General features: G+C 38.6%; 1 protein-coding gene across 1 annotated transcript in view; it reads right to left on the bottom strand.

The window, feature by feature from the left end:
• The window catches only part of LOC306856710 (voltage-dependent calcium channel subunit alpha-2/delta-3-like), a gene marked incomplete at both ends in the record, with an annotated part of 40,883 nt that continues 28,826 nt past the window's right edge, over positions 1–12,057 (bottom strand). Inside the window, 19 exons of the mRNA XM_079396123.1 lie at positions 1–93; positions 467–541; positions 625–757; positions 2,041–2,155; positions 2,500–2,555; positions 2,646–2,686; positions 2,781–2,856; positions 6,382–6,452; positions 6,585–6,647; positions 6,974–7,018; positions 7,287–7,348; positions 7,480–7,557; positions 9,051–9,172; positions 9,298–9,393; positions 9,997–10,090; positions 10,450–10,547; positions 10,656–10,701; positions 11,825–11,892; positions 11,992–12,053. Of these exons, the coding sequence (XP_079252249.1) occupies positions 1–93; positions 467–541; positions 625–757; positions 2,041–2,155; positions 2,500–2,555; positions 2,646–2,686; positions 2,781–2,856; positions 6,382–6,452; positions 6,585–6,647; positions 6,974–7,018; positions 7,287–7,348; positions 7,480–7,557; positions 9,051–9,172; positions 9,298–9,393; positions 9,997–10,090; positions 10,450–10,547; positions 10,656–10,701; positions 11,825–11,892; positions 11,992–12,053 (1,494 nt within the window). The remainder of the gene's footprint in view (positions 94–466; positions 542–624; positions 758–2,040; positions 2,156–2,499; positions 2,556–2,645; positions 2,687–2,780; positions 2,857–6,381; positions 6,453–6,584; positions 6,648–6,973; positions 7,019–7,286; positions 7,349–7,479; positions 7,558–9,050; positions 9,173–9,297; positions 9,394–9,996; positions 10,091–10,449; positions 10,548–10,655; positions 10,702–11,824; positions 11,893–11,991; positions 12,054–12,057) is intronic.

Raw genomic sequence — 12,057 nt, 5'->3', positions numbered from 1 at the left:
TCACCTGCTGATCAGGAGCGACAACACTGGGAATAAAATGGCTACCACTGGAAAATTCAAAGCATTTGCTGATCCACATTCCATCGCGTTCTCCTGTTAAAAAGATATATATAAACAGGGTTAGCAAGTGCATAGAGCAAAACTTGTTTGGTAGAGTCAGGAATTTACACACAAAAGTCATTGAAAACTACACTTTCAGTGACAGAATGACTTCAAATGAGCTGAAAGCCCTACAAGAGGTATAAAATTGAAGAGTGAATGGTCCACTAAACGTTTTTGAGTGTACTTTCTTTCAGCTGTGATGTGGATGAGCATTTTACAGACAGAGTGAATGGGGTACTTTAAAATAAAATATATGCTGATGAAGTTTCAAAATATTGAACAAACTTTACAGTAGTTTGAAATCTGGTATCGTGCTGGTCATCAAAAGCAGATATTTAATAATACAACCTCATGCATTATGTACCTCTGGATGAAATGGATGACAAGACTGTGGCCGTCTGCGATCCTTTTGAAACTTCAGTCTGTCGCACTTCAGAGACTCATTATGTGTTCAGAGGTCAAGGCTGATAATTATACAATTACTCATGCAATAACCACACATTCTACAAGCAGATGTTTTAGTTGGTTTATAAAAAGGATATAAATGATCTCAATGGGCTCCATAGTAACTGGAGGGGCGGAGCTACAGTCACATTTATTCTCAACAACCACCATGAACAGGTTACTGCTGGGAATCTGCTGAATTACAAAGGTCCTGAGTGGAAAAAAATACAAAAAAAGATGTGATTCTTGTTCACAAAACCTGTAGAAGTGGTCGCCATTCACCTGATGACAATTTTTTTTTTAAATGGTCTTTAGGCCTAGAGTAACCAGAGAAACCACATAGAAATGCACCCTACATTTCTGTCAAAGAAAATCATAAAATCTCTCAAAATATATAAACCTCTATATATAATTTAAAGGGATAATTCATCCCCCAAAAAATTTAATTCTGTCAACATTTACTCACCCTCCAAACTTGTTCAGTTGAGCTCAAATAAAGATGTTGGTAACCAAACAGTTGACGGTAGCCATTGACTTCCATAGTATGGGGAAGTCAATGGCTACAGTCAACTGTTTGGTTACCAACATTTTTCAAAATATCTTCCTTTGTGCTCAACAGAAGTAGGAAACACATGCAGGTTTGGAACAGGTTTGAAAGAACTTTAATTTTGGGCGAACTATCCCTTTAAATATCTTTATCTAATCTACATTTTAAACAGAATCTAAATATCTCATTATTACTAATCTATCTATAAAATACATGTTTTGTGATGCATGTAAACAAGTATAATATAATACCAGAATACTGTGGAACAATTATTATTGTCTACATGACATTTAGCAACATAGCACTTGCCAGAAATGAAAATGTGAGAGACAGAGAAGCGTAGCTATATTTAATGTTGTCAGATCATGCTATGTTTACTCTCTCAGATAGATGTACGCTGCGAGCACTGAGAGCAAAATAACCACATATGGGCTAAAACAGCTTTCTGTAGAAGGGTGTCAGTTATATGTGAAGCGTGAGGATGGCTGTCAGGTGTTACATCGCTGCCATATGTCTAAATCTAAGGCCTTTCGGTTGCATGTTAAATATTTTTACTTTCTGTTGTCTACTTAGCATTAAATAAATGAGAATAAATGAGAAAATAATTGGCATAACACTTAATACAAGATTGGAACTAACAAATCTATAACTAATATAGTAACTTATGTTTCAAATGTTATAAATGAAGGTCATGTAAATTTATTCCAGTATAAAGTTTTTGAAATCATATAATGTAAAATATATTACCAAGTGTTTTTTCATGGCACTTCAAGTGCATTTTCATGCTAGTATGGCAACACATAAGTGCATTAGAGTTGCATCAGAATCATTTTAAAGTAATTTGTGTTTTAAAACAAAAATTTCCACCAATTTCTACTTCTTTCTGCCGTGTTTTGTTGTTTTATAAACAAGCATGCACACATATATACATTAACAGATGTTCTCACCGTATACAGCCACCACAGTCAATGTTCCCCGTGGTCTCTTTGATGGTGCGCTCAGAGACGAAAGCTGGGTATTCAGTATCACACGGCACCATCATTGTCCTCTGAGCTCTCTGGGCTGCACACATGAACACTAAATTCAGCTTCTATATGCTAAAAATGCACTGTACAACTAAAATAGTATATAATTATTTATATTCAAATATATGTCATTTTTGTTTGCATTATGGTCATGATAGCCAACATGATAATATAGTTTTTATGTTATGTGTGATTCATGTGTCATCATCACCTTAGAGTTTAATTGAGATTTATAGGCTTTTTAGTCCTTTATTAGATGAAACTCTAATATCTATTATATATCATATGGAAGAAATGAAAAATAACAAGGGCATGCTCACAGGAGCATGTAATCCCATTAACATGTTTCTAAAAGAGTTCCTGTCATCTATGGAGTGATACCTTTGACTGTCGAGTCACAGTTCCACCAGCTGTAGAGGTTAAACTCCAGCAGAAATCTGTGAAAAACACACATTCCCACTCAGAAACACAGACTGAAAATCCCAAGCTGACAATAATAATTATAAGGCAAAGGCTTTTTATCTCACATGACAAGTTCTGTCAAGAGCCATTTCACAGTGGTGAAGGGCTGAAAGGAAGAGTGCAGCGTGTCAGTGGAGACAGGAAATAGAATCGCGAGGCACTGAAGTCAAACACTACAGCACAGATGATAGCGTACTCACATCCAGCAGAGTGCGTGCGCTGTCACTGCTGCCTGCGAACTCTTTACAGAGAGCCTGATAATCATACAAATTAATCCTAGCAGAAACAAAAGCAGAAGCAGATTCACTACTAAACTCAGCCCTGGGTTCATGTCTTGTTTAACCCCAGGTTAAAGCCACTTTTAACCCTGGGTTAAGAAATGTTTCATACATTATAAAAATAAATTTAGAACCACTTTCGAGCCTGCTTTAGGAGTCATATTGCAGCGCATATGGTGCTAGAATAAAAGGCAACACTTTACAATAAGGCTACATTTGTTAACTAACAATGAAAAATAATCCCAAAGGCTTTATTAACCTTAGCTATTGTTAATTTCAACATTTAGTACTATATTATTCAAATCAAAAGTTGTTGTATCTGTTTATAATATCTAATGGAACTGTACTAACATGAACTAAAAATTAAGAGTTGTATTTTTTTAGCTATAGCATTAACAAAGATTAATAAAAACTGTAACAAATGTATAGCTCATTGTTAATGTTAATGAATTTCCCAAAGTTAACTAATATAAATTTAGTATAAAATTTGACCATGATTTCAAAAGAGACAACAAATTACAAGCTAAACAATGCAGGCCTCATTAAATATTCATGAGGTAAAACATCAGATAATATTTTAAGCTCTCATAATATTATATTTTTATTAATACATATCCAGTCAGTTTTAGTAACAACATAAATATCCAAAATAGAGCATTTACAGTGGATTTACAGATGTTCAATGTAAAATCTTAAAACTTGACAATGTAGGTTAATTGGTGTGTGTGTGTGCGTGTGTACTTATTTATGCTACATTGTGGGAACCAAATATCCCCACAAGGATAGAAAACATAACATTTTTGGCCGGTCCCCACGAGGGATAGAACTTATTAAAAATAGTAAATGATGTTTATCTGAAAGTGTAACAATGCAAACAGTTCTCCTTCAGGAACTCGAGCTGCGTCGAAGCGCTTTAAGGAACGCCTTCAGCGTGACCGCGCTCTGAATCACGTGTGTAATCTGTCCAATGGATGGGCGAGACGTCACGGGCGGGTGACGTAATCGGCCAGGAAGCATAAAAGCACGTGCGGTGGAACCGGCGTCAGCTTTTTGTCATTCAGCAACCGCTGCTCTGTGTGTGTGTGTCTGTCAGTCTGTGTTGTGAGTCTTATTTAGTGTTGTCTGTCCCTACACAATCACTTGAAATAAGCGCTACAATGTCTAAACGTGCACTTGGGCGAGAGCAAATCGCATTATAGGCTGTGTGTGGTCTGCTTGAGAGCAGAGCACGCAGAGTCAGCTCTCGAGGGAGCTGTGAGCGTTTGTCACTGCGTCTGCTTGCTCTCGGAAGGCTCTCTTTGAGGAGCGAGCTTTCACTAGCGTTCCTCGCGGTGCCGGTCCGCTTCTGCCGAAGAAAGAGAAAAAAAGGCGGAGCGGTGGCTGCGCTCGTGGGAATCGCAGATGGATCAGGTGGAGGGGATGAAGACGGGCGAGCCCCTATCTTCTTCCTTTCCCATCAGATCCAGCGCCCGCTCTCTGTGTTCGGAAGCCCGCCCCGCGGTTTCTTCCCCCCGGAGAGAGGGCTCGACGCTCCGCCTGTCTTCCTCCGAGGAGGTGGACGGACGTGAAGGACGTCGATGAGCTTGTAAAGCTGCAGTGTTTGCACAAGCATACTATGAATGATGACATCATTATAGCAGCATAGAAATGCTAGAATGGAGTTCACGCTGTCAGCTCTAAAGAGAAGTGGCTGATTGTGCTTCTCCCCGCCGTACGATCTCGCGGTTCCGGTCCGCCACTGCTGAGGCACGGCGGCGAGTGAGATCGCGGGGATAGCAACGTGGATCTGGCGGATGGGTTGGAGACGGGTTCGCCCTATCTCCACCTGCATTCCCCAGATTTAGCGCTCTCGCTCGGTGCTGGAAGCCCGCGGTGCGGTTCTTCCCCCTTTGAGTAAGAGCTCGTTGCAGAGGCGACACGTGCATTACCTCATTCTCATTTTTATTATGAATCCTTTCATATCAAACCTTGTTTACTCATCTGGTTGTCTTTCTGCATTTAATGTTGAGGAATTACATGATTTATTTCACCTAACTAGGAGAAGTTAGATGTGTGTGTGTGTGTGTATGTATGTATGTGTGTGTGTGTATGTATGTATGAGTACGTGTGTGTGTATATATATATATATATATATATATATATATATATATAATATAATATATATATCCTCATTTGGGTGTCACTTCTAGTACTCCCCGTAATATTGGAGTCAGAGTGGCGCTCCCGAGCCGAAGGCTTCTAGCAGAAGGCGGATCTGCGGACCGTCATTCTCGCTGGATGGTCTTCGGCTATAACATCCTGCTGCCCAGGACTTCGGCGGGCCGGCCCCTCTGGGGAAGAGCAGTGTACACCGCGGTACACGGTGCCCGTCTCTCCTCAGTGCCCTCAGGAGACCGGCCTGCCAACCCTGCCACGTACGGTGTTCCAGGGCGCAGCGATCTCCAGCGAGCACACATCTCAGTTTCTTCCACCCGGAAATGTAGCGGAGCTGAGATGCTGAGATGCACACTTCCACACCTCCATCCTTCCCACTCACAGGAAGTCCCTGAGGTTTGCTTTTGGGGGCAAAGCTTACCAATATCGGGTTCTTCCCTTTGGCCTTGCACTCACCCCGCACTTTTACATCAACGATTGGTTGATTCTAACTTAATCAGAGCAACTGGCGATTCGACATCAAAGATGTAGTTCTCGCGCACATGAAAGAACTGGGATTGAGACTGAACGCCAAGAAAACTGTGCTTTCTCCAGTACAGAGAACCACTTATCTAGGCATGGTGTGGGGTTCGACCACGATGCAGGCACGCATGTCCCCTGCTCGGATCGAGTCGATCCTCACAGCAGTCAAGAGAGTGAAAGAAGGCCAGTCGCTCACTGTCAAGCAGTTTCAGAGACTGCTGGGTCTGAGGGCAGCTGCGTCCAACGTGATACCTTTTGGCCTGCTGTACATGAGCACAGTGGTGGCTCAAGACCAAGCACTCAAACACTCCTGAGGGATACACACAGGGCAGGGACTTGGAAGTCTGGAGGCGTGGGCATCTCGTTCCCATAGTGCTTCGACACAGCTCGAGTTCCTGAAGGGGAACGTCTCAGGTTACGCATGTAACCATGGTTCCCCGAAGGGAACGAGACTCTGCGTCTCGGGGCCATACTTCCGACATCCCTGCGAGCGGTTGCTTCATTTCCTGAAGCTGACACCGGTTTCACCGCATGTGCTTTTATGCTTCCTGGCCGATTACGTCACCCGCCCGTGACGTCTCACCCATCCATTGGACAGATTACACATGTGATTCAGAGCGCGGTCACGCTGAAGGCTTTCCCATAGCTCTTCGACGCAGTGTCTCGTTCCCTTCGGGAACATGCGTAACCTGAGACGGTTTTCTGTAAGGGGTAGGTTTAGGGTTAGGGTTGGGTTGTTAGGGGATAGAAAATATTGTTTGGTCAGTATAAATGTAACAGTCTATGGAAAGTCCCCACAATTCACAGAAACAAACGTGTGTGTGTGTGTGTGTGTGTGTTCTCTCACTTTTTAAATGAGCCCATCAGAAGCAGTTTGTTCATGACTGCTCCCTCCACTTCTCCAAAGAAGAAGTTTGTCTGTGGAAAACACATTATGTATAGTTATAGTCATAGAAATGCATCCATTTAATTTCATATTGACACAGGATGGTTTTATGCTACATGCTCTTCTTGTACAACCCTTGTGCTATAATTCTCTGTATGTCATACCTGAGAAGTGTCTTCGGAGACCAGGATGAAGCCATTGTTGTCTATGAGATAACATTTAATGTCCTAATGGGACCAGAAACATTCATATTCATATGATTCAACAAACTTTGATCTGTTGTGATTATCTTAAATCAAACTTCAAGACAGTAAAACAGTAAAATAATATGCATTTTATAGCTTTTTATACCAAATCCATTAATAAAAGAAAAATTAAAATGAGAAACGCTACAAGGCTTATGTCATATCATAAAAGAAGTGCAGGCTGATCTAGTAAGCCTGTCATGTCCCAGAAATGTCCATTGTATAATGAGCATGTCATGAATACAGGCCATTTTATGAGCTCCATCATGAAAATATGGCCAAAGGGAGAGAAAGAGAGACACATTTACCTCATTATCACAGCTGATGGTACATTTCCCATCCAGAGCATTGCACTGTGTGGACACATGCAGAGGTAAAAACATGAAGCAAATGTGTACATTAATGCCATTTCTAGATAGATCCTTGCTTATAAAGAGTTACATTAGTTTCGAACACTATGATTATATAGCGTGGTCTTTTATACATTTTTGCTCAAACACATCAAACAGAGCTGTTATGCAGCAGGTAATAATACACAATTCAACACATCAGTCGTAGAAGGTCTGGTTTGATAAATACATATATTTATATTCCCATGAGCAGATATATTTCTGTGCTTACCTGTCGACTGGCCGTCCAAAATTTTCTCTGAAAAAATTCCAGCTTCATTTGAATTCCCACAGCTTTGAGTGTCATAAAAAAAAAAGCACATTTCATAAAATGACATTTAGTTGTGTTTGGAAACATTTGTACATTTGAAAAACTATTTGAAATTTATAATACATTAATTTTGCTTTGAAATGAGGACAAGTACCCGCCACTATAGGAGACTTCCTGTCATCGAGTAGTTGGATAGCAGTGCTCGCCAAAACCACACTTTTATTTTCTCCCCCTTAAATAAAATATCACAAATTAACACACATGCCCTCTTAGAGTACTTACAACAGCAGCATCAATAAACACGAGAACTGGACTATTCAATGATCCGCTAAAACCGCTGGTTTACAATCCAAAAATGGCTTGCAGTTGCAAGTCTGTTCCGAAGGGAAATACAATGCTAAATACAAATGATAAAAAATGAAAAATGGTAACTAAGCATATAATTGTGCATAAAACCAAAATAAACAGACCATTTAGAAAGAGATGCAAAAATAGTATGCATATCTATTATTGTTGACGTCAAAGGTTGCATGTCAAATAAAAATCTACTATTAAGTAGAAATTTGTCACATGATACAAAGTGGTTACATTAGACAGATGACATCCCTAATATTCGAAAAATCATGAATAAAACTACAGAAGATAAAAGAAAATATGACCCAGGCTGGATAAAATGCTATTTCTCTTTAAAAAAATACTAAAATAAAATAAAATACAATTTAATGTTCATAAAATAAAATCGGTTGGATGTCTGCAAAGCCATTGCTCTAAATGGCAAGTCATAACCACCAGGGGACGACATTTATTTACATAAATATTTATAAGCTTAAATCTATTAAGAGAGACTCCTTCGTTTGCATATTCAGATCAAAAGCGGCATCGATTGAAACAAACACTGATGAAACAGAGCTCATTTCTAGTGGTACAGGCAGATGAGGGAGAGTGTTTGATCAGAGAGGAGTTCAGCGCTGTCTGTGTGATAAGGAGCCCAAGAGCTGTTGAGTGGGATGTAATGATCCTGATCTGTCACACACACACACACACACTGCGTGAACGTAAAAGTAGGGCACATTAATTACAGGCGAAGGAAAGAGAGATAAGCAGACAGTCTGCATGAGGAAAGCAGTACAGTGCAGCTAGAGTAACAAACCACACAGACGCGCTATTACATCAACAGTATGCAGCTTTCAGGACATGGACATTGACTAGTGTGCCATAAAACTGTAATTTGGAAGATCCACCTGAAATATGAGTCAAATGATGATCTATGCAAAGCTAATAAGCTGTGTGATATGCTAAAGATGTGTGATGGAGCAATAGGGGAGTATTAGTGACCAATTTTTTTTTCATTAATGTTATGTTCATTGCAGATTAATGTTGATAGCTATTCAAACCCCAATCTAAGCTATTAAAATCTCTAAACCCCAAGCAGGAAACTCCAATGCATGGTAATTGCTAGTGACCAAAAATGAATAAATAATAATTATAATATTTAGATATTATATAATCATTTAAGTAGATTTAAATACAAATATATTTAAGATTCAATTATAATGCATGTCATTTTTATTCAGTTTTTTTCTTTATTTTCTGAAATGTGATAAATTAAATGATAACTTAAATATAATTTCAATATGCATTAACGTTTTTTTTTTTTCTACATGACATAAATGTTGAAGTATGTTGCATGACATGGATGTGTGTTTATGTGTTTGAACGTCGTACCTGAGCTGAAGGGAATGGAGTACACAAAAGTGCCGGGCACCTGCTCTGCGGCTCTCTTATACCACAGAGGAAAGTGATCTGCATTAAAGACGCCCTCCTTGTCTTCAGCTGTGAGGAAATCTCTGCAAACACATGCAGCCGTGGAGGATTTACTTCATCATTCATCATTTACACTTAGAGGCCTTTTATTGGCTAGTGTAATGAGTTCAGAATCTGTCATTAGCTGGTAATTTGCATTAGCACTCACTGATTGGTCAGCTGCTCGGGAACCACAAACAGGTTGGTTCTGGAAAGGCCAGTGCGAGTGCCGAGAAAAGCGATCTCAACACCTTTATCAGAGTTCCTGTTGATAAAAGCAAACAAAAAACTGAAGGCAAGATTGTGTATGTGGCAAGATGGTGTGTGAATGTTCTCTGTTTTCCTACCCAGTCAACCAACAAAATTTGCTAAAAACTAGTTGCAAAAACAGCCTGTTTAGGCTATTTAAAGGTATAGTTCACCAAAAACTGAAAATTCTGTCATTAATTACTCACCCTCATGTCGTGCCAAACCCGTAAGACCTTCGTTCATCTTCAGAACACAAATTAAGATATTTTTGATGATATCTGAGAGCTTTCTGACCCTTCCATAGACAGCAACACAACTACCACGTTCAGAAAGGTAGTAAAGATATCGTTAAAACAGCCTGTGTCAGTTGCATTGCTGTTTATGGAGGGTCAAAAAGCTCTAGGATTTCATCAAAAATATCTCAATTTGTGTTCCGAAGATGAATGAAGGTCTTACGAGTTTGGAAGGACATGAGGGTGAGTAATTAATGAAAAATTAAAATTTTTGGGTGAACTATCCCGTTATGAGAGACAGAAGGTGGAAAATATTATGTAAGACTAAATGTACTAAACTAAGATGCATCTTAAAGCAATACGACCAAGTAAATGTCCAAACTTACTCAGACTTATTAAGGGCCAGTCCAGTCCAGTACGCTTCTAAGGGAGCTGTTACTACAGCGTCAAACAAAACCTGCTGAATCAGCTCTCTGTCACCTACAACACACACGAGAGGACATTTACACACTCCATAACACTCATCGGACACAAGCTTTAATGGGGACAGTGTTTAAACGACTGAGGTAATTGTGTAAGCAAGATTTAAGATAGATGAAGGACAATGTGGCAAAACTTTGCAGGAGCAACTGCTACTGTGCTGTATACTGCAGTATGAAATTGAGCTCATTTAACTGAATACTGATTGAGCTGAAAATAAAAATCGTTTGAGAGGTGGAACAACTTATTAGTTTGAATGTGCACTGATGAATCGATTATAATAACACCAGAAACGTGTATTAAGAAAGTAAACGGTCAAATTGGACTTCAAGTCGATGTTCATCTGAAACGCTGCTCACATTTGAGATGTTGTTTACGGCTGGTCATGTAGAGTTTGATGGCCCGAACTTGAGTCAGGTGACGATGCTCATGATGCTCATCTGTGTTACAGTATGTCCTGAAACAAAAACATAGAAAATGGCACAATATATTAATTGTGTGATTAATAAAACTAACAGAACATGTTATACTGTAGCCTATGTAGAGTATAAATATAGGTCTTTACCATTCATCAGCCAGGGCAACATCGGGTTGCTCCAGATCATGTAGACCTAAAAAACAAAAAACAAAAAAGGTGTGGATGAGAATTACAGATGAAATGGGGGAATTGGGAACATTTCTAGATATTTATGGATAAATCAGAGAAAAGGGAGGGAGAATGTGAAAAAGAGCACATCTAATATCAGTGCTGTTAAAAAAGAGCACTGGCAGTTCATCTGTCAGAATTATGATATTTGTGTTTTCAGGCTGAATGAGAGGAATATCTAAAAAAAAAACAGATCTGTTCACCCATGAAGGACCTGTCTTAAACATTATTTATCTGAGAGTTTTAACACTAAAAAGCCTCCAGAAAAAATATTTTTATTAAGTAAATGTAAGAACAACTTTTATATAAGCAACTGCACCAATCTGAAACTTTTTGCTCAGTTTGGGCCCTATCAAGGTTAATACATTTTTATATATATTTTGTCTAAAGGTCAGTAAACTATTTCATTTGAAAAAACAAACAAACAAAAAAACAATTCTGATGATTTACATACTATTTATTTACTATGTCAGGCTTTAGAGGGTATTTTGGTTATGAATGTATTAGGGGGAAAAAATTCATTAGAAACTCATGATTCAGCAATATAAAAACACCAGTAAAATCTGAAATATTTTAAATGTCCATGCCAAAACTTATAAATATTTCAAATTCCCACAAAGGAAAATTAACAATTAATGTATAACAATGATGAAACGTAAAAAATAACCTCCAAAACACCAGACTTTTGGTAGGAATTCTAACTTATGAAATATTTAGAGAAATTCTTAGAAAGAAAAATAATAAAAAAATATGTATGTAATCTACAGCCATAAGATTAGAATATATATTCAAGCATTTGCACCATAAAAATTAACTCGTTTTGGTAATAAAGTAAAGGTCATTGCACGCTGAGTCCGAAATTTCCACACGTTAAAAAATTAATATGACCTCACGTTGTGTCAATCACGTTTACACACTGCCTCCGAGACTTTTGTCATCATAAAAAATTTGCATCAGGTTCGATTTTCTGTGTTTTTGCATCTGTAGAAAGCATTTTGATAGGAAAGGATGACGAATACGAAAAAAAAAAGAAAAAAAAATGCATACGAAAATTTTGGACTCAGTGTGCAATGAACTTAAATCCTCACCGGCTTCTAGTGAAACATTCCCCTTGAAGAAGTATTTCCCATGTCCTCGAGAGAGCGCCACACCTACACTACAAAGCATGCAAAAATATAATTTCAAGTCATCCACATACATTCAAATCAACGTTTGTTCAAATGTAAAATATTTACATATACAAGACATCACCTACCTAAATGGAGTTCCTTTAATATCAGTATAGTAATAATCATTGTGCATCGTCAAGACACGTTTCTGG

Source organism: Barbus barbus (assembly GCF_936440315.1).
Source record: "Barbus barbus genome assembly, chromosome: 37".
In the NCBI taxonomy this organism is placed as follows: Eukaryota; Metazoa; Chordata; class Actinopteri; order Cypriniformes; family Cyprinidae; genus Barbus; species Barbus barbus.
The sequence above is the reverse complement of the archived record's forward strand: the minus strand, read 5'-3'. Positions and strand labels throughout refer to the sequence as shown.